The sequence below is a fragment of the Ipomoea triloba genome, chromosome 9 (assembly GCF_003576645.1).
Source record: "Ipomoea triloba cultivar NCNSP0323 chromosome 9, ASM357664v1".
Classification (NCBI taxonomy): domain Eukaryota; kingdom Viridiplantae; phylum Streptophyta; class Magnoliopsida; order Solanales; family Convolvulaceae; genus Ipomoea; species Ipomoea triloba.
In genome coordinates, this window is record NC_044924.1 from 13521865 (window position 1) to 13545597 (window position 23733).

General features: G+C 36.2%; 2 protein-coding genes across 2 annotated transcripts; one reads left to right on the forward strand and one right to left on the reverse strand.

Moving 5' to 3' along the window:
- Positions 1-1255: 1255 nt before the first annotated feature.
- On the forward strand, positions 1256-3633 carry LOC116029584. Its single transcript, XM_031271635.1, has 3 exons — positions 1256-1408; positions 1498-2815; positions 2882-3633. The coding sequence occupies exons 1-3, from the start codon at positions 1256-1258 to the stop codon at positions 3631-3633; spliced, it is 2223 nt and encodes a 740-aa protein (XP_031127495.1).
- Positions 3634-9514: 5881 nt separating this feature from the next.
- Positions 9515-12377, reverse strand: LOC116028772 (GDSL esterase/lipase 1-like). Its single transcript, XM_031270588.1, has 5 exons — positions 11997-12377; positions 11788-11909; positions 10566-10805; positions 10071-10332; positions 9515-9816 (listed from the first exon to the last, which is right to left on the reverse strand). The coding sequence occupies exons 1-5, from the start codon at positions 12256-12258 to the stop codon at positions 9581-9583; spliced, it is 1122 nt and encodes a 373-aa protein (XP_031126448.1). The 5' UTR covers positions 12259-12377; the 3' UTR covers positions 9515-9580.
- Between the last annotated feature and the right edge of the window lie 11356 nt (positions 12378-23733).

Here is a 23733-nt window from a genome sequence, read left to right on the forward strand (position 1 = left end):
TGTCACAGACCAAATATGCCCAAAACTTGGTCAAAAGATTTGGTCTTAACTCTGCTAAGGAAGCTAAAACACATCTTTCCACCACGATAAAACTATCAAAAGACTCAAACTCAAAACTTGTTGAAGGCGAACTCTATCGAAGTATGATTGGCAGCCTACTGTACCTAACGGCAAGCAGACCTGATATAATGTTCAGTGTAGGTCTGTGTGCACGCTTCCAAGCAAATCCAAAGGAAGCACATTTGAATGCAGTTAAAAGAATAATCAAATATGTTAAGGGGACTGTGAATTATGGACTATGGTATTCGCGTGACTCAGGAACTGAACTACTTGGATACAGTGATGCTGACTGGGCAGGAAATCTGGAGGACAGAAAAAGTACATCGGTAGGGTGTTTTTTCTTAGGAAAAAACCTTGTCTCATGGTTCAGCAAGAAGCAAAACTCAATCTCATTATCTACGGCAGAAGCTGAATACATAGTTGCTGGGAGTTGCTGCACTCAACTCATATGGATGAAACAGATGCTGAACGATTATGGACTAAAGTTCAATAGTGTTGATCTTCACTGCGACAACACCAGTGCTATCAATATTGCAAAAAATCCTGTCCAGCATTCCCGCACTAAGCATATAGATATCAAACATCATTTCATCAGGGATCTTGTGGAAAGTGGAGACATAAAATTGCACTACATACCAACAGACAAACAACTGGGAGACATACTTACAAAGGCACTGGATCCGACCATATTCAACATCCTAAAATCAGAACTTGGCATGTGTAATGGTCCACCGAACTAGTACAGTAAGTGGGACACTCTTTTGTCCTTATCACAAACTATTTCTCTCAAACTCCTCTTTGTTATAATTTTTTTTCGCACTATACTAATATCTGTCTTGATAAGCATACAATATCTGAGGAACAGTGTACCCGACTGACCAAACTACTATAGCATTAATTACGGAGAAGACAACTGTCAAATCTGCACGACTCCCACTCTCCTCAAGCCTCATCACGTGACCCGAAAAAGCAGGTCATCATGGAGTCCTTCGACCTTTGAAAAACCAGTTGCAGTTAGGGGAAATCAAAGATCACGAAAATCTCTCAAAGCTGCAAACCCTCTCGCCATTCTCACACAAAATCAAAAATCTCGAAACGAAGCTCTACAATGGATCAAGATGAAACCCAATATTTTGATTTCTCCAGACTCACAAACAGATATCCCTCTGAAATTCAACATCAAGCATCACGAGAGATGGTCATGATAATTAACAACAAGATAAAACCTCCAGGAGGAGAACCAATCTGGTCGTGGTACTCAAGAGCAGAGCAACTAGACTACCTGAAAGGGTTCCTCAAACCACTTGCATTCGAGAAAGAAGAAACAGCCAAGGCCAAGGATCCTGAGGTTATTATGAAACATCCTCCTTTCTTCATTTTTTTATATAAATGACTACACATGAACAACATAGTTTCTGCCTTTAATATTTTTTTCAGGATATAATTGTTCTACCAAATACTGAGGATGACATTAACCCAGAAAATGTCACTGTAGAAAAACCTATGCCCTTAGTGTCTGTAAAACAAGAACCAATAGATGATGAACATGAAAAATTGCCTGTCCTTGAGAAAAATCTACCCGTGTCTGATAATGTCAACCCAGAGTCAGCTGTAGTATATGGTCCTCATCAACTTGATCCTCCTGCTTCCCTTTTCACCAAACTCAACTTGTTTAACATCATGGATGAACATAGAAGATCAACCTCTCTCACAAATAGACTGTCTATTCCCCTGAATATCCCACAAACTACAAAACCCACACAAGACAAAATTCTGTCTTTGCCATCACCACAAACCACACAAACAGAAATTCCTGAACATCAAAATCCTGAAAATCCTCTCCCCATCCAGTCAGAAAACTCTCATACTGATGAAACTAGGTCTGAACCTCAATCCGAACCAAATCCTGAAACAACACCTACCATCCCCATTGATGATTCTCCACTAGATTTTGAGTTTGAAACAGGAAATCCTCCAGAATTACCAGTTGCAGTTGAGTTTGAAACAGGAAATCCTCCAGAATTACCAGTTGCAGAACAAACTGATGAAGAAAATCCTCCAGAATTACCAGTTGCAGAACAAACTGATGAAGAAGACAATCCAGAATTACCAGTTGCAGAACAAACTGATGAAGAAGACAATCTGCCATTACCAGTTGCAGAACAAACTGATGAAGAAGACAATCTGCCATTGTCTCAAGTGAAGAAGAACCAAGCAAAGGCAAAAGGAAAGAAGAAGATTCAGGAAGAACATGTGGACAAAAATCCTGTGGCAAAAATTCATGTTTTTCCCGCCCCTGTCACCAGGCGAAAAACCAGGTCATCCACAGCACAACAGGAGAAGGAAACCCCCTCACCAACACGAAAAACCAAGAAAAAACAGCCAATTGCTGAACAACATGTCCCTGTGGAAACAACTGCTAGTAAAAAGAGAAAAAAGAACACCACTCAAACTCAGCAATCTGAAAGCCAACCGGATGTCTCTACCGTAACACCCCTTGAAGTAATCACCCCTCAATTCCTATCTGATGAGTATGCTGCAAGATGGGACTCAACAAACAAAAGGAAAATCCTGAGCGAAAGGTATCTTGATGTTGAAAAGTTCAAGTCTCAGTGCCAACTTATGCCAGTGTTTGAGAAGCTAAACCTTGTCAAGTCTGTAACAACTCAGACTAGCTATCCACCCATTGCCATCAAGGAATTTTATGCAAACCTTCTGAAGACTATCAAGGATGCCGGCTCACATGTTTATGGACGTGTTTAGCTGAGAGGAAACGAATACAAGTTTGACACACGTACCATCAATCTGTATCTGGGCATAGATGCAAGTGACATTGAAGACCCTGTTATTGGTGCAAATACAATCACGAAGGTCATTACAGGAGGAACATACAGCTATTGGCCTGCTGAAACCAACATGTTGCCAGCAAAATCTCTCACAACAAAGTATGCTATACTGCACAAACTGGCCATGACAAACTGGATGCCAAATGAACACCGAGGAGGTTTAAACTTTCTTATGGCCACCCTGATCTACAAGATAGGCAAATGTATTCCTGTTGACTTAGGTGACATCATCTTCAAACATGTGGCATCCTTCAGAAAACCAGAGTCTAAGGAGAGCAAGGTAAAATTGCCTTTTCCCTGCACAATTTATGGAGTTCTGCGCTCACAAGGGTTCAAACCAGAACCAAATGAGCCTATGGAGGCACCTCAAGTCAGAACAATCGATGTCAGACTCAAACAAGGAAGTCATGTGCTTGACATCTTTCCAGAACATGCAAGCAGCTCAGCCCCAGCTCTGAACCTTGATGCACCATTTACCAGCAAACTCACAGCCCAGCACCTTGACAAAAGCATCAGAGATCTTAACACGATCATACAGATACTTGTTGAAAAGAGAACAACTGAGATGCAATTACGTGAACAATTGAGATTGAGAGATCAAGAGATGACTGCTGTTGTCACTGAAACACCCACTGATACATCTACTGCACATGAAGCTGATTCCATCGCACCTGAAGCTGATTCCACCGCAAACAGTCAGGAGGATGAGTCCTCAGAATCTGAATGATTCTTTTCTAAAACCTGGGTTGTCTTTTCTGCTTGGTCCTGCTAAGGAGTCTTGTGGCTACAGATTCACAAGTTCCTGGCAATAGGGGGAGTAGAAACAACCTTCTAAACATTGGTCCTTGGTTACTTGGTTACTTGGTTACCTGGTTAGTTGAAGATAGACCTACTTGGTTACCTGGTTACTTGAAGATAGACCCTCTTTTTGATGAAGAAGATAGTCTGAAAATCCCACTGATTAAATGGGTTATTTGTAATAGGGTCTTATGTTAGTTTATGGTCCTTTTTGTTTTGTATGATGGTATAATCATCTTTATATTCTGTCAGTTGTTTAATTCTGTTTTTGGACTGTGTTTTGAATGAACGCTGTTTTTGACTATCTCTGATATTTTAGGAAGATTGTTGTAAATTGCCAAGAAACTTGCTACAAAGGGGGAGATTGTTAATAAAAATTGCTAAAAAGGAAATTATTTGTGAAACTCCCTAAGTTGTAACAAGTCCTTGTGACAATTATGTTAGTTCAGCAGATAGTTCAAAAACAAGTTATCTTATGATGTATTAGGTTTCCTATAGTTCAGCAGAAGGATTAGAAGACCTTAAAGACAGCTTGCTGAAAGAAACACTGAACCAAGACAAGGAAGACAAGAAGAGGAATCAGAGTCAGTTACGAAGGCTTCAAATTTAACTGCTTCAAACTTAACCGAAGCTGGGCAACATATATATATATATGAGGAAGATTTCCAGCGATCGAACTGACGAATAAAAATACAAAAGATCTGAATGGGAAAGCTTCCTCAGATGTGATAACAAGATATCTTGACAAAGCCTACCTTTGATTCAAGATGCATCTTCTTAATGAAGTATTGGGCAAGCAATCACTCTGAATGCCAGTGGCGCTACGATTGAGGGGGAGCCTCAATTCAAGAAGATCGGGAGATCAAGTATTCTTCAACTCTTCAAGGCTGAACTCTGGAATGGTGATGATGAAGATTTCTAGAGTTGCTGTGTGATTCTCTACTGTAAACTGGTGATACATTTCAAGATTGATCAATGAAGAGTTGGGCAATCAGAGTGATGCCCCCCAGATGTAGGAATTGAGATTCCGAACTAGATTACCAATTCTTGGTGTTCTTACTGCTTTATTATTCTCTTGCACATTATCTGCATAATACTCCTTGTTCTATTCTTTGCACTAGATCAGTGAATAGTTAAAAGGTCATCTAACAAATCTAGTAATTGGATTTAATAGTTGGAAGACTCTTTTAGAATCTTAGATCAAGACCACGATAGTCTAAGTTTCTCATTAACTACTTGGGGATTGGTTGACAAAGAGAGTACTCAAATAATCTAACAAATTGAAGCGGAATCACTCTATTTTACTCTTATTGAATTAAATAAATTAGTAGTTACACAAAAAAATGATACATATGTATTTCTTTAATAACATGAAAAAAATAAAAAAAGAATAGTTTGAAACCAATCATATTAGCTACCTGGGGGATTTGTTGACAATGAAAGTACTCAAATAACCCATTACCCAGCAAATTGAAGCCGGAAACTACCTTTTAATATCTTTGGAATACATAATATCTTAAATTTTCAAATTTTTATTAACTTATTTAATCTTTTTTCTTAAACTAGGGATTTCTTTATCCACAATAACTCATTCAACAATAATGGTTGAACCAAATGAACCCCAAGCAGAACACCTAAAGGAAAGTCCATAGCTCCTATATCATAATCTCATTGCATGACGTTGTCATCTATGCTACTAACAATAACCGAATTGCAAATAACACACTACCAACAAAAAGAAAGAGAACAAATAGTAAAGATGAAGACAATGGCAATGTTACTCAAAAGAGAATTAAGAACACTTAGAAAAATTCAAACAAAAAGTAGTATTTATTTTAGACCAAATATTTAGACTATTGATTTTACAAGGTTGCAAACATTTATTTTAGTAATAATTATAATGAATTTTCTATATTATCCTGGATTCATATACTTTGAGTTAGATACTTAAATAAAAAAAAATCGACATTCAATTACCCATGTATAAACTTCTCCTATATAATCTTGATATACTTCCAAATATTTATTTAAATATAAACATTGGGTATTAACTCATTCGCGCAATGCACGTTCTTGATATACTTCCAAATATTTATTTAAATATAAACATTGCGTATTAACTCATTCGCGCAATGCACGTACAAAACTAGTATATATAACAAGAAAAATAGGAAACGCCGCCAACAATCATAATCTAGATTTGAATGCAGAAGAAAAGCTCGTTAAAGTTGGGAAAAAATAAAACAGAACGTAAGACTTGTCAATGAAAATTAGTTTTGGGTTTAAATGTCTAATTTATCAGTGAAGAAATTTACAGAAAAGTAACAAATCAAAGGAAGAAACGTCAAGTTTTAGGAAACCAAGTTGTATAATGTGGATTGGTCACCCAAGACTTCTAGAAAAGATGAATATTTTAAACGGTTTCCTTAATTCTTGTCCGTGAGATAAGTCGAATGAAGATCAAATGTAGTATTTATACTGAAAAAATGTAATGCTAATAAAGAATAAAATGTTTATTACTTATATGAAAAAATGTAATTTTTTTGAAGAAAAAATATAATAATTTTACATTTTGATTTAAAAGTATTACATTTATCCGAAAAAATATGGAGTATCACATTTTCTCTTATAAGTAACAAACAATTGCCAACATTATTTATAAGTGAAAATGTAATATTTTTGATAAAAATGTTACACTTTTACATCAAAATGTAAAAATATTACATTTGTCCTCAAAAGTATTACAATATCTCTTATAAGTAGCAAACACTTTATTCGTAATTAGTAGTACATTTTTTACTATAAGTACGTAGTATTACTTTTTCATATGAGTTAATTACTGAAATGATCCATTAACTATAGCAAAATTACCAATTTCGTCCTGAGTAAAAGGAAGTCTGACGGCTAAACAAAGAGAGGACCATATTGGTTAAGCTTTTAAGTCATTTATCATATTTTCTAATGTTTGGGTACTCAAAGAAAATGATAGCAAAAGAAAATATTTATTTTGGTCAACGGAAAAAAGCTCAACAACAAAACCACCACAATCACCACCACCAACAACACCGCCATATCACAACACAATCACACCATCACCACCACCATAACACTACACCACCACCACCAACACCAACACCAACAGACACCAACACCACAACCACAACCACTACTACCACACCACCACCACAACACCATTATCACCACCGCTACACACCCACCATCACAACCATTGCCACCGCCGCCACCACCACCACTAGTCCACTACCCACTACCACACCACCGCCACCAACATCACCACCACCACTACGCACTAACACACCACCGCCACCAAAATCACCACCACCATCGTCAAAACTACCACACCACACCACCATCACCACCACCATCGCCACTTAGGGGTATAAACTAATAAAATACTTTTAATTCGATTCATGATTCGAATACATATTTCAATTCGAATTTTATTCGAATTCTAATACGATTCAAAGTATATTTGATTCGACTAATATTTGAATACATACATACATACATACATGTTCTAGAGCTGGAAATCGGGGGTGTCACAAGTTGGTATCAGAGCCCTAGGTTATAGGTCCTAGAGGTTGCTAAGGATTGACTGTAAGAGCCTATCAATTGACCATTAGGAATATGCCTAAGAATTAGACCTTAAGATTTTATAACTTCTCTAAGATTTATAACTCCTTAAGAAACGCAGTGAGGTTGTGAGATCCTTGCACATGCTTATTGATGTTGTGCGTGTAAGCGTGTTTAATATTGTTTGTTTAGAACTGTGGCTTCTGCACCTGAAAGATGTGCAACTTGTTGGTAAGTTCTTGTCTGTTAGCTAGGCAGGTAGGAAAGTTTGTGCTTTGTGATCCTTCTGGGTGTACCTTGTTGCTATGTATTAGCTATTTCTTACGTAGTACTTGTTTAGAACTAGTAGGTTGCGGATAACCCTTGGTTGTTTTGACTAAGGTGTTATTTTTGTAGTTTGTGGGCGGCAGTATGCCACCAACGAGGAGAGAGGCGACTTCCCATACACAAGGGACCGGGGCTCCATCTAACTCTGAGGGACGCTCACAACAACAAATTCTATTTGTTGTTAGCAATAATTTTGTTATGATTTTATTATAGTTTGGTGCGTATGAAAATAAAAATATAAAAATATAAAAATCAAAAGTATATGAGTATTTATGAAAGTTTTGAAACATATCATAAAATTTGACCGGAATCAATGTAAAGTTTGTTTGGTTCAAATGGAGAAAAACACTCTGTAGTGAAAGTTAAAAAATTTGGCTTGGAGGGTTTAATTTTTTCTATTTATAATAGTGAAGGAAAAGTTTACAGAAATCTTGTTATGATTGAGTCTATAATTTGAAAAATTAAACTTAACACAAATACATATACTAATAATTAATGGACCTATAATTACCTAAAATTAAAAATAATTATATAAAAATAACAATAATTATATAAAACTTCTGGACCTAAAAATTTACTACAGTTCTACTGCAACCAACAACTTGCTGTTGGCTGTAGTAGAAGATTTCTGCTGAATTTGTTGTTGTTCGCATCTACAAATGTTGTTGTTCACAACCAAAGACCTTGTGGTCTAGTGGTACCCGGTGTCCCGGTTAACACTTGCACATGGATGATGGAAGTACGTTCGAACCTCAGTGGATATATTTGTGCTAATACTACATTGTAATAGAGTTGTATTTCTTTATATTTAAAGAATCTTATTATAATAAAATCTATAAAAGTTAATAAATTTTTAATAATAATAACATGAATGTCCTTGTTGTTGTTGTTGTTGTTGTTGTTGTTGTTGTTGTTGTTGTTGTTGTTGTTGTTGTTGTTGTTGTTATTATTATTACTACTACTACTACATATTTTATAAGGGTATTTATGTTTTTTAAAACATATTTCATTTCTATTTCTTAAACCAACCAAACACGGTAATATAATTACTAAAGTCTATTCCTTTCGCGAACCAAACAATAGAATTCAATTCCTATTCTATTCCTTCACTATTTCATTCCTTATGGAATATCATTCTTCTTACCTCAAAATGTTGCTCCCATTGAAAATTAAACTTATAATAATTTTATAATTTTCAAGTAAGCAACATAAGGCCTTCCCCAATAGTTAAAACTTGGGTGTAGATTTTGAGGTGTTTTTGTAAGTGTGATTAGGAAAGAGAAAAGGAAGGGAGGAAAAAAAAAAGAAAAGGAAAAACAAAAAACAAAATAAAAACTGAGATAAAAAATTAAAAAAAAAAAATTTACGCGCCCAGGCGCGTGAGGCGCGGAATTAATGAATGGTGAGGCCCATTGTTAACCTGCAAAATCCCAACCTTGCAGGACAAATATCCCATTGCCATGTAAGCCATTCCCATTTGTTGTGAGACTTTAATTCATATTTTGTTCTTAAATTTTGAGCCAAAATTGGCTATTGTGGGGGCCTAACTGAAGGCATCCAATTGCTGATTTTTATGGTTGTACAGATTGTAATTGTTGCTCTAACAATCTAAAAAGTGTACTAGTGTGTTATTGTTGACTTTTATGGTTGTACAGATTGTAATTATTGCTCTAACAATCTAAAAAGTGTACTAGTGTGTTATTGTTGATTTTTATGGTTGTAATAAAGATTGTAATTATTGCTCTAACAATCTAAAAAGTGTAGTTTTCAAAAAAAAAAAATTCTAAAAAGTGTACTAGTGTGTTAAAATTGTGCCAATTCAACAGTATCTTTAAACAAGCATCACTCAGATCACCAAAGAACTAGCAGCTTAAATTAACAAAAAAAAATTATTCAAAATAGATTTATTAATTATTATCAAGTTTCAACCTTAAAAGTTAAAATTTGCTAGCAGCTTACTCAAATAAGGATTTGACACTATAAGGTCGGACCACTTTGGGGACACCATTCCAAAGCAATGTAGCAAACTGGCGGTTGCACTTCTCCGTGGGGTGACCATGATCAAAAAACAAATAATCTCCAGCATTCTCGCATAACTCATACTCTGTCAATTGGCTCCTTTTTCCTCCACAGCTTGGCAGTCCTCTCCAAGGGCCACTTCCACAACACGCTGTGGTTGCATTTTTGACACCTGAAAACATAAACGAACCTTTTTTTAAGTGTTCATTTATATATATAAATACACGTTTTTTTGAGTTCTATTAACTCTGTTACAATATAGTATCAGATTATATTAAAGTACAACAAATAATCAACATCCCCACTGGAATTCGAACTAATGAACTCCCCTTTAGAAGAGTCACAGCTATGTCGTTTGACCACAAGGTCTTTGGCTAAATGCGCGTTAATTGGAAGGGAAAATTAAGATTGAATGCAATGAGGTACCGTATCTGGATGGATGAGCAATAACGTCAGTGATAGCGGAGTAGAAATCGAAGTAGGTATACTTAAATCCTTGTAATGTCTTCTCTAGATTGATGAGCTCTTTCAGTAAAGCCTTATTGTGCATATTTGCCAATTCCTGGAGTTCCTTGAAGCACCCACTAGTATTGGTTAGTTGAAGGTTGAGAACCTTAGTAGATGGCACGCAGCCTAGTGGTACAGTAGAAAATACCACAAATTTTCTTCCTCCTTCCTTGTATATTTCCTGTTTAAACAAAGAAATCCTGTAAGAGGATGTAAATCACTGTAACTCAGAGATCCAACAAACAGGGTCAAGTGCCGGTGTCCACAAGAGATTTATCCACTTTGGGCATAATCCCACATTCCTACTGACGAGTTTTGAAAAATGATCTTTTCTTCTAAATACTGTCTACTGAACTAGTTAGTTAAGTCGGTGCGGGTATTATTGTATATTACTGTAGAAGCTAATTAAGGTACCTTGATAGCAGTAGTGAAATTACCAATCACCAAGTTTACATATTGGTCATGAGTAAATGAATTAAAGAAGGCAGAGTTGTTGGACAAGGGACTGAAGACGCTGAAATAGTCATTGTTGCCAGTGCTAAACATGTATACTGCATTTGACAGCAGTTGATTTGATTCCTTATCCCCCAGCTTCCCCTTCAACTGTTTTGTAACATTCTTGAAATATTGCACTTGCGTATGAAGATCAATTACCTGCACAAAATCAAATTACACTTAACTGGATTGGAGATGATATGGAATCAAAATCATGAAAGCGGGAGGTGTTAGTCATTGTTGGGGGCCAGTAAAGCCCTAAAAGAGTCAAGTTCAACACCCATGTCTTGAAAAGAGTAATTCTACATATACTCCCAATTTATACTCCCATTTTTTACTCCATATGAGTTGGCATGCTTTGATTGGTTAATTTGATAGGAGGCATGATGTTTATCTATTCCTTTCTTTCCATCCTCCAATCAAATTTGAACACAAATGGGAGTAAAAGTTGGGAGTATGATTTTGGGAGTCCATCTAGTATTTTTGTCTTGAAAATGAGTGGTATAATAAAATAAAGTTGTGCCTATGGCCCTGTTTAGTAAATAATCAGTCTATCAGTCAATTTTGGCTTATTTGACCACTATTAATTACTTTACTTGATTAAAAAATCAACTCCAAAATACTAAAATTCAAAAGGCTACTCAAAGCAGCATTTTCAATTAGCTTTTTGAGAAAAAAAATTATACCAAACAGTTATCAGCTAACAGCTAATTTATCAAACAACTTTATGCAATCAGCTGATATTATCAACTAATTATGGCCCTGTTTGGTAAATGACTGTTAGCTGATTGGGTTAGAAGGTATAATTAGTTAATAATGTTAGCTGATTGTAAAAAATTGTTTGATAGATTAGCTGTTAGCTGATAGTTGTTTGCTATAATTTCTTTTCTCACAAAACTAATTGAAAATGCTGTTTTGAGTAGCCTTTTGAATTTTAATATTTTGGAGTTACAAAAAGCTTATTAACCAAACAACTAATAGTGGTCAAATAAGCTAAAATGGACTAATAAGTCGATTATTTACCAAACAGGGTCTATACCTCCTAACCAATCAGCTAACAACCATTTATTATCAAACAGTATAACTTTTGGCGTTTAAGCCCTTGTAGGGGCAAATCTATATGCCCTGTTTCTTTACCTACCAAACCGGGAAAGGTTTCAGCAAGACAGCCAGAGCCAGCTGATGCAAAGTTCACCCCATTCACAATTCCACGCTGCTGAGTCTCGAAATACGCCGGAATTAATGGCAGTTTGGCAAACTGGGCTGTACGGGTACGTGTAAGCAACCATAATCAATGAGTGCAGAGATCCAAGTAATCACTTAGGTAGATATTAGATAAGCAAGACTTACCAATAAAATCTGGCACGGTACGACCGTCACACCACCTGCCGGTGGGATTCTTGAAAAATGTTTCACCATAGGGGGGAAAATTAGCCTGGGCATCGGTGATAGTATTGATGTAGTTGTTGTTGCCAGGATCAAAGATTGAGTCCCCAAACACAAAGAGGGCAACGTGTTTGTTGTGATCATTATGGGCTAGGCAATGCAGCGGAGTAGCTAAGCTGCCAAGCAAGGCCAAAAAGGCGTAGACAAAAGGATACAAAATTGCCATTTCAAGGAGTATGTAGTGAATGTATAAATGATAAGCTGTTGTTCTGGTTGGGATGCATTTATAATTGCTATTGGATATTTTGGTACTTGACAAGACATTTGGAAAGATGTATACATCACAATAATTTAATGCCTTAACAGACAAGATCAGATATTAGTATGAACATAATCTTCACACTGCCGAATTTTGAACTTTGCCTCAGATCTTAAATATACTTATGAGTTAAGTCTATATATATATATATATCACTCAGAAATTTAAGTTGTTGTGAGCAGTGCCTATCCTATTATTTTACAGGTTCAGGGCAAAATAAAATACAAGCAAATTATAGCTGTGTGGGCCAAAAATAAAAAGTACATTATTTTTGTACTGAAGGTACATTATTTTTGTACTGTATGTACATTATTTGATAGTATATATCAAATAATGTACCTTTAGTACAAAAATAATGTACCTTCAGTACAAAAATAATGTACTTTTTATTTTTGGTTCACACAGCTGTGTGGACCATGGTCCATGCAATAATGGTTGATAAAACACAAGGGCTCTTAATATATAAAGTTAAAAACTGTATGGGTTAATTGAAAATAATTAAATGATAATTTTGAATTTTTTTTAACATATAATTTTGTTATTGAAAAACATTTAGAGTAGCCTTGGAGTAGTGTCTATGCTAATTTTGGGCCTCGATATACAATGTAATTATAAATTAATTCAACGTTTGCTAATATATATCTATTAACTATATCAAATGGTTGTAATTGTTATTTAGATTTAAAATTAATAAATAATTTTTAAGTCATTAATTCAAATCTTTACATATGCAAGTATTTTTTTCAAGAGTTCTACTACATGAACTCCAATTTTCTACTCCATCACTTTTACTCCTGTGACAAGATATGATGGGTTCTTCATTCTGTTGTTCCAATGGAAATGTCAATATCAAACTTTTTTGTGAGAAAATAAAAATAAATAGTATAATTTGAGAGTTCAAGTACTATTTTTAATTTTTTCAATTTTATTTAAAAAAAAAAAAAAAAAAAAGAACAACAACAAGGTAAGGGCATATCAACATTGGGCCCAAGGCAGGTGGCCATCTTGCCCGCCCTCAGGGCAGATCCTGTCGGTGACTTTGATACGTGTACTCCTTTACTTTAGCTGTTATGGAGATGGTAGCTGTACTTATTTTCTAGATGCTTCGTAAACGTTATTTAAGAGTTAAACGAGTGGTGGGAAATGCAGTTTCGTTTCCAACAAAAAAAAAAATGTAAGTTATTCTGACGAATTTTTCCTCATTAATAATCATTATAGCACATTATTGTAGATAAGGTGATAGGCTGACACAGCGACTTTAATTAAATATTTTTAAAATATCTATTTATAACACATGATATAATTAACTAATGATAAAATTTTGTGTGAAATCGTTTTACGGGCCTTTATTCGTGAGACGAGTCGGGTTAAAATGAAATGTGACAGCTATGTTATGGACTCAGGTTAAAATACACAATTTACATACTGAATTTTAACAATTTAAATTGTGAATATTTCGTAGGTAAATTGTAGACATTTAGTATATAAAATTGTGAACATTCAATATGTAAATTATGAATATTCAGTATATAAATTGTAAACATTCAATATGTAAATTGTGAACATTCGGTATGTATTGTGAACATTTAGTACATAAAAATTGTAAGGAAAATGTTATATGTACTCCAAGGAAGTAAAACTCCCGCCACATGTCTTTATTTTATGGGAGGAAGATGAAAAAAAAGTAATAAAAACTGTGGCCCACATGATTTTAAATGAATCAAAGAGTGACATGTAAGTAGGGAATATAAAATGGAGTAGAATGTGGGAGTACGTGTAGTATCACTCTGTTTACAATTTGAGTATATAAATTGTGTATTTTTAGACATTTTGGCCGGTCTAATTTTGGGCAGTTTGCTCTGGTTTCCGGCGAAACCAGAACCGGACCTTTGTTTTTTTTTTTTTCTTTTTCTTTTTCTTTTATATTATTATTTATATATTTTTATATTATTTTATATTTTAAATAAAATAATAAAATATGTAATTATACATTTATACTCATTTTTCAGAAAATGAACCAAACACACCAAGACAGTTTTCTATAACGCAACCAAACACTAGAAAAGAAAATATTTTCTAAAAAATGATTTATTTTTCAAAAAATATTTTTCAAAAGTCTTTTTCTTACTTTACTAACGGATCTTTAATGTGATATATTTAATTATTTATAGGAATTAACAACTTATGTATATATATTTATTCATTTTTCGGATTGTAAAGGTATACATACAGCGCATATTTGTTGGATAATGTTAGTGTATAAACTTGCCTTCAAACAAGTGAACTGATGTAGGAACTATTTTGAGATGCAATATGTCTCCTGCTAAACCTTGGATAATGCCAGAAATGGCAGATTAAAGAAAAAAAATAGCTGCCAAGGACCTTGTGGTCCAGTGGCATCAAACCCTTCCTTTTATATTGCATTGTAATAGAGAGTTAGTAGCATTCAAGAAAAAAAAAGAAAATAGCTGAAGTGTGCACGTTTGGCGCACTTCGGCGAGTCAGAGTCGCCAGCACGTTTGGCGCATACCTTTATATATATATATTTTTTACGTTTGGCGCACTTCGACGAGTCAGAGTCGCCAGCACGTTTGGCGCATACCTTTATATATATATATATTTTTTTTTTTGCAAATGTCAGATTATTCTTGTTTCATTTTTCTTATTTTCTAATTTTTTTTAATCCTCCCTCATTTTCTCTTTTCTAATTACACTTACAAAAACTCCGTAAGAAGTGTGAAAAAATTTTACTGATAAGGATTCTAAAGCAGATAAACTTGATCTCTATCCAGTATCCACCGGCCAATAACTTGACGTTTCTTGGTTTCTTTATTATTTTTGTCCTAAGCTCATTTTAATGGTTGATGATTTGATCGATAATGATAAGGGTTTCCTTTTCAACAAGTCCTACGTACGTCAAATCTTTTGGTGGTTGGCCAATATAATTCGGCAGCCTCCCCTACACGTGCAGACAGCTTCCCTAATTTATAGAATTCAAATTCTTTCTAATAAGGTATTGTATATAATATAAGGGTGCTAACTCACTTTCTATTTTAATGTTGATAAAGACTACTCTTCTAAGCCTTTCCAACATATACCAATTTTTCAACTCATCACTTTGAGAATCAATTTATCATTCACCAATAATTTTGAATGTTCAATATATTAATTTTTTCGTTTCATTATAAAAAAACTTGAATCCATTTTGACCAAAATCTCAAACATTCAATGGTCTAGATATATCCATACGGACTCATGGAAAAGGGAAGACTAATTTGATCATGAGTCTATATATGTTTTCTTTAAATATCTTGATAGAACATTTCATCTGATATATTGATAACAATTTTAGGTTTGGGTCAGATAGAATGAGTTTAATGCTGAATTTTAAAATCAGATGGACTAGATTTGTCACCTCATCAAATAAAAGAAGTAAAAATGGGAAAGAGGCTGCTAAATTGGTTGTTGATATCTCTGGATGAATTGACAATGAGATTGGAACCTGGAAGTAAGAAGAAGAGCTAAGTATAAATTTGAGAGGTGGAGCAGGAGTGGAGACTACACGCCTTATCCCTGTCTCGAAACTCGATCTGCTTATTTCCATTCTTATTCCCATCCCAACTAAAAAAGCAACGGAGTATTATTTATTTATTTTTCCATCTCCAACCCACTCAATTTTATTTTGGTCTTGTTTGGTAAAAAAAGTTAACATATCAACCAATTTTAACTTATTTAACCACTATCAATTATTTGATTTGGTTAAACATCATATAAGTATTTGATTAATCAACTTTTTGTAACTCCAAAATGTTAAAATTAAAAAACTTATTCAAAGAAACCTTTTTGAGAAAAGAAATTATACTAAACAACTATCAACTAACAACTAATTTACCATTCCCTTTATACGGGAGGTGGTGGGTTCGAGTCTCAGTGGAGGCAATACTGACTCTTGTGCTTCAATAGGTTGAGAAAGTAGTTATGAAAAGATACTGCATTGTAATAGAGTTAGTCGTATTCAAAAAAAAAACAACCAATTTACCAAACACATCTCTACAATCAACTAATATTATCAACTAGTTATACCCACTAACCCAATCAGCTAACAGTCATTTACCAAACAGGGTTTATTTATTTATTTTTTATTTTTAAATTTTTGGTAACAAGAAACCTATAGTCATTACATACTTATTGAGAGTATGAACTAACAAAATTTCACTTTGCGACCCTAGCCAGTAAAGAATCGTAAAGCATCTAGCTTTGATTGCTTATAATTAATCCACTCAAATAAAAATGCTAATAGACCGCTTCAAGAAATAAAAAATAAAACATTGTTGTTACCAAGTTAACAACCTAGTGGTTTTCATTTGATCATTAATATATATATATATATATATATATATATATATATATAGTTGGAAAATTTGCCTAGAAATGACATTTAAAGTGATCATTTAGTAGTATGATTTTTAGTGGGGTCCACTTTCGATTTGGGTATGTTAATGTTAGTGATTTAAGTCTAAACCCGATTATTGTAATTGGTTGATGAATTATTATGGAAAATTAGATAGGTTTTAGTTTAGAGTATGTCGAAGTTGAAAGTGAAGACATGAATGATCAGACTCTGCGTCAGAGCGTCTAGAATGTATCTGTTAAACTTCGTCGACTTATATTCGCTGATCTGGCAGAGCAGTTACAAGTCAATAGGTGATATTACAGCCTGGACACCTCAAAGGGTATAACGGTAATCATCTATATGGACATTATTCAAATTGAGATTACCGTGTCTACCTAGAATCAGAGACCATATAAAGGGAGTTGATTCAAGAATTGAGAAATGGATCTAAGCAATTCTGACTTGAATCACAATCTATATCTTTATTGGTTTTACAAAGTTATACTCTAATTATCTCATCTTCTCAAGACCTAAGTTCTGGAAATTTAAGTAAAAGAACTTGAGAAGATATTCGTTGATGCTTAATCTGTGGACATGAAGACCATGCAATTGTGGTGCAGTGTAGAGTGAGTCAGCGAGATGGACATCGACAGAGTGGCTCTCCAAGAAAGGAATTTCTTTGGATTTCTAACGCACGGATCTCCAGCCTCAACAATCTGCTATAAGCCATAGACAATTGGGTACTTACCTTGTGGGGATCACTTGGGTGAGATTGTATCATCTCTTTCCTTCTGTACAATTGGTATTAGAGATAATGGATTGGATGCACTGATGATCATCCCCAGATGTAGATACACGTTGTATCGAACTAGGTATCCAATATCTATGTTAGTTTATATTCAGCCTTTACATTTCCACACTTTAATATCTATACTGTTCAATTCTCTTATTGATATATCGTTTAGGGTTTTGCATGTTAGTCAACAACGTATAGGTTAGGCAGAATGTATATTAATCGTTAGACATTATCAGAATTAGCTAGTAAAATGACAGTTAAGACTAAAAGAATTCGAGTTCTTCTTAGTGCGAGGTTTAATTTGATATATTATACATGTAAAATGAATAATGTGTGAATGAGAAATTAATAATAAAAGTATGCTCATTTTTTAATGGAAAAAAATTTGAGTTGTACTAAAGGCGAAAGAGTCTTTATCCGCATTGAAAAAGGCGATGCAGATTTGCACTAGTATATATATACAATTTGCTTTCTAAAGAAGTTTGAATTGTATAGCATAAAGAGGAGTCCGAAAAGGCTCTGCAAGTTGAATTCTTGTTTCCACCAATATCGCTTAAAAATTATGAAGTGCTTCTTTGTTAAGTTTTCAAGCAAATGTGTGTGCCAATGATTTAGATTTAATTCCTTTGTTTGACTGTTTCTATCCCTATATGTGTGTGAGGAGCAAATTACATAATTATATGAACAACAATACAAACCTTCGCCAAGGAAGAGTGCAACGGAGGAATTGCTATAGAACCCTTGCCACGATCGTGTTATTCTATTGCACTCTTTACTTTTGTGAACATTTACATAATGCACCTTATGAATCTTGTGTATGAAAAGTTTGGATCACTTCTTTAACTTGCCCGCATATCAACACTTCCAAGTTGTCATCATTTGAAAACAAAATTCCCAGGATTTCACTTTCCCACTTTCTTTCCATCCACCGCTACACAAAAACATTCTGTCAATCTACCATATTAGGGGCATTTATCTATACGACATTACGACATTGTCTTTATGTGATGCATATGGAGAAAAATGAGTGTGACAATATTGTTCGAACGTTATTGAATATTTAGGGTAAGACTAAAGATAGCATTAAAGCTAGAAAAGATATGTAATTGCCATATCCTTCATCTAGAAAGCAGTATAGCGAATTACAGAACAAACAAAAATAAATTTATTTTTGATCGTCCTCAAGGATTAGCGGTTGGGTTAGCCAACGAAGGATCTAGGCAAAAGCATGAAATATTTTATGGAAGCTAAGCAATAGATAATCAGATGATAACAAGATAAGCATAGAAATTTAAAAAAAAAAAAAAGGCCAGATAAAAACAATAAATAAAAATGTAGGGAATAGAATGTGAATTTATTGGTCTGATTCCATAGAACAAAGGATTGAGGGTTATGAAACTTCACCATCGGGCTCAAGACTACCAACAACAAATTCGGTAGAGACTAACATGCCACTCTTGTGATCCAATGCTAAGCTAAATTGGAACACGGGGGTTGTTCCACTCTCGTGACACTACCAACCCCCCTCAACGAGCACGAGTAGTTTGGACCTTCAACGTTCCTGAGACGGGGATGTGTTTTCCAGCCTCAGGTGGGTATGTGCCTTCCAGCCCCAGGTGGGTATGTGTTTCGTCTCCCATACTGGCTAATGGGAATGTCTTCTATGTAGGTATATGATACACTCCCATTTGTACCGATTTTACTTTTGTTTTTATGTAGGGTTTATAGTAAATTGTGTGATAAAATATTGTGTCCAATGGTTATTTCCTTGTTTTCATATTTAAAATGGTATAATGCTTGGTTTAGATGTTTTTGATGTGTTTAGAAGTGCATTAGAACCATTTGGGAGCAAAAGCCAATCCAAAGGAGCCAAAGAGTTGTAATTCCCGCTACCATGGCGACACCTCGGTAATCGGACCATATCTCAGCCTAAGAATATCCAAATGAGGTGATTCTTGAACCATTGGAAAGAAGACTTCAAGGGCTACAACTCTTATGAAGACATCAAAGTGTGGTTCAAAAGGGAAAAGGGTCAAAATTAGGCTGCAAGTCGAAACTGTGTTGCAGACGGATTCTCGACGCGTCGAGAATTTTCTCGACGCGTCGAGAGTTGGCAGAATGCCAAGATTTTGGTTCGGTAATATCTCGACGCGTCGAGAAAAGTCCTCGACGCGTCGAGAAATCGCAGATCTGAAATTTCTGCTGTTATGAAATGTCTATTTTGCCCCTCATTCTCCACCCACTATAAAAGCATCATTTTCTCTCCAAACCCTAAGCTTGGCTGCGGATTTGGACAAAAGGAGATCAAGAAAGGGAAGCTCTCATCTTCTCAAAGAGCTCAAAGAGGAAAAATCAATTGGAGAAGAGAGATCAAAGAGAAGAGCTTGGAGGCTTCATTCGGGAGAATTTCTTCCTCTCTTTTCTATTTTAAAACTTTATTGTATATTTGTTGAATCTATTTTAGCCATGATAGGCTAAGCTTTCCTTTGGGATTTTTGGATTGATAAGTGTTTATGAACCTATGTGCCTAGTTCTTTAATTGCTTGAATGAAATATCTATTTGGGTTTATTACTTGTGTTGTAATTGTGGCTTAATTTCTTGATGCTTGTAGTTAAGGATCCTAATTACTTGTTTCATTGCTAAATTTGTCTATGAATTAGAGCACCCACAATTGCACTTGATTCTTGTACCTCGAGAGAGGACATGTTGATTAAGGGATTTATTGTGAATAGCTCACGAGAGTGAGTATTCCAATTGTGAATAGCCCACGAGAGTGGGTATTCCATTTATTGCTAGTTCTTGATTATATGTTGTGAATAGCTCACGAGAGTGTGTATTCCAATTACCTTATTTTGGGATTGAATTACGAGAGTAATCTTTCCCTTTTAGATTGCAATCATCCACACTTGTTGAACCCGAATGATTATTTCACTTTAGATTGGCACTAGGTGATTAAACACTTTGACACCCAAAAATCCCGCGCTTAATCTCTTGTATATAAAAGTCCGTTTGCCTTGCTTCATTTATTTTGTTTTCATAATTATAGATAAATACCCATTGTTAACGTAGGAATAGCTTCTCGTGAATTAATTAGTAACTAGTGCTTGATACCCCGCTTCCCTGTGGATCGATAACCCCGGAATACTCCGGGTATTTGTATGTGGTTTTATGCTACGACCAGTATATGTCTTCTAGCCTCAAGTGGGTATGTGTCTTCCAACCTTAGGTGGGGATGTGTCTTCTAGTCTCAGGTGGGTATGTGCTTTCCAGCCTGAGGTGGGGATGTTTCTGTAAGAAGCTGGTTCTTGAAATTCAATAAGAAAATGGAAAAAACAACGAAAAAATAATAAAGAAATAATCCATGAAGGATTGATTACATCCAAGAAATAAAACCACACGAGGTTGAATAAACCTGGACGTTGAGTAGGTTGAACTGTATGAACTTCGGTGTGGTTGGAAGCACGAGTCGTGTAGCCACTGTCCTTAAAACCTTATTTACCGCCTCTCGGGGTGCTGGAGCGTTACGGCCTAGGTTTCCCAGGATAAAACGTACTACGACTCCTGCGTTTGAGCACACAAACTTGGAGCCTGGCGAACTAAAACATGGGATGAAACGCAGATGGCTTGAAGGAATGGATGAGCAGAGTTTTGAGGAGAGAAAGTGTTTTGTGTGTTCTATGATGCTTGTTCGTGATTCTTGTGTTTCTTGCAAATCTACTGCTCACCAACGAATTATATAGTGAAGGATGGAATCATTACAATAAATCTAGCATTTAATTTCCCATGTGTAACATCTACCCACTAGCAACCCATTTACACCCACTACTAATCCATTTAATTAAGAAATAAACTCTGAAATAATGATTGGAATTAATCATATTAATTCCGTAATACCAAGAGTCATTTCTATCAATGGATCAGTAGGTGAAAGGTCGCTCTCGAGAAGTCACCGGAGTCGCGGTACGAGACATCGTTCTAGTCTGCGTACCTTCGAGACATCAGGCTGCCGCGAGACATCGTACCGGCCGCGAGACGTCGCAGAGGTCCGCGAGACATCGAACGCGCGCGCCAACCTGGGCTGCGCGACATCGCACTCGCACGTGAATGACCTCTCGCGAGAGGCAGATTCCGCAAGCCGTCTGCGAGAGACATCGAACTACCTCTCGAGAGGTCAGTTCGTTTGATGTCTCGGACTAGAAATCAGCGCGACATTGCACTCGCAAGCGAACGACCTCTCGCGAGAGGTCGACTCCGCAAGCCATCTGCGAGAGACATCGAACTACCTCTCGAGAGGTCAGTTTGTTTGATGTCTCGAACTAGAGATCATTTCTGATCTCATGTGGTTCTGAGATGCTCGTTCGAAAATATGGCATAACTACCTCCGCAAGCCGTCTGCGAGAGACATCGAACTACCTCTCGAGAGGTCAGTTTGTTTGATGTCTCGGACTAGAGATCATTTCTAATCTCATGTGGTTCTGAGATGCTCGTTCGAAAATATGGCATAACTTAGCCCGCAAGGCTAGCCAATTTTTCGGACGACATTCGTGCCCGCAGGTGTCGGCGTATACGAGTCAAGCCTTTTCAGGCTCAGTTTGGGATTTAATTTGCACCCCCCCTGCGCGCGGGAGAGAACATCTATGCTATACAAGTTACTTAGTCATAAAAAGACTCTTGTATATATAGTGGGGCAAATGTTCATTCCCAACCAATGTGGGACAAAAGCTACATAAGCTTATTTTCCCACCCAAATTCCATTTCAAATGGGTCTACTTTGAGCAACAATTTTTCATTCACCCATTATCCATTTTGAGCGTATAATATATCGATCTCTTTGTCTAACTACGAAGAACTCGAATCCACTTTGACCCGACCCAAATCGGAAGTGGACCCCACATATATTTATACCACAAAATGGCCACTTAAAATGCCATTTTTAGTGCAATTTTCCAACAGTTTCTTCCAACCTCAGGTGTGGATTTTTCTTCCAGCCTGAGGTGGGGATGTGTCTTCCAACCTCAGGTAGGGATGTTTCTTCTAGTTTGAGCTGGGATGTGTCTTCCAGCCTTAGGTGGGTATGTGTCTTTCAGCTTGAGGTGGTGATGTGTCTTCCAACCTCAGGTTGGTATGTGCTTTCCAACTTGAAGTGAGTATGTGTTTCTCCCATACTGGCTAATGGGAATGTCTTCCGCATGGGTATATGTCTTCTAGCCTCAAGTGGGTATGTGCCTTCCAGCCTTAGGTTGGGATGTGTCTTCCAGCCTCAGTTAGGTATGTGCTTTCCAGCGTGAGGTGGGGATGTGTCTTCCAACCTCAGGTGGGGATCAGATGTTTCTTCCAGCCTGAGGTGGGGATGTGTCTTCCAGCCTCAGGTGGGAATGTGTTTTCCAGCCTGAGGTGTGGATGTGTTTTTTAACCTCAGGTGGGGATGTTTAGGTCAGCTTGAGGTGGGGATGTGTCTTCCAGCCTCAGGTGAGTATGTGCCTTCTAGCCTGAGGTGGGGACGTATTTTCTATCCTGAGGTGGAGATGTGTCTTCCATTCTCAGGTGGGATGTTTCTTCCAGCCTGAGGTGGAGATGTGTGTTCCAGTCTCAGGTGGGTATGTGCCTTCTAGCTTGAGGTGGGGATGTTTCTTCTAGCCTGAGGTAAGGATGTGTATTCCAGCCTCAGGTGGGTATTGCTGATCGTTTAAACTTATTCCTGGGCCTCATTTTCCTAAATACCTCGTGACTTCCTAGACCATGCCTTATACCATTTTACGTACTTCCTAGACCCCTACTTTACCCTTAACGCCTGATTGTACCCGATACCCTACAACGCCTTACCTTGTCATGCAATATAGTTGGTAGCGCGGAGCTTACGCGATGATTATAATTATAATAATAGTGACAATAATAATTTTTCCTTTCTCTTGTTCTATTTCTTTTAATGCGCGATCTTGTCTTTCGGTCGTCACCTACTGTAATCTGGTTATTACCTAGTAGGTGTTCAGATGCTCCTGAAGATCTTCAGTTGCCAGTCGGGCGGCTCACTGATAACTCGAATTGATAACTTTATTATCATACTATAATGGTCGAAGGTATATGATAACTGACTATAACGAGTTTACTTTTCTAAGTAAAATCTCTTGTGTCGTCTTGACTTCTAGACGTACTTAACTAGTCTTTATATCGTCTCTAGTGGATTATAGACTT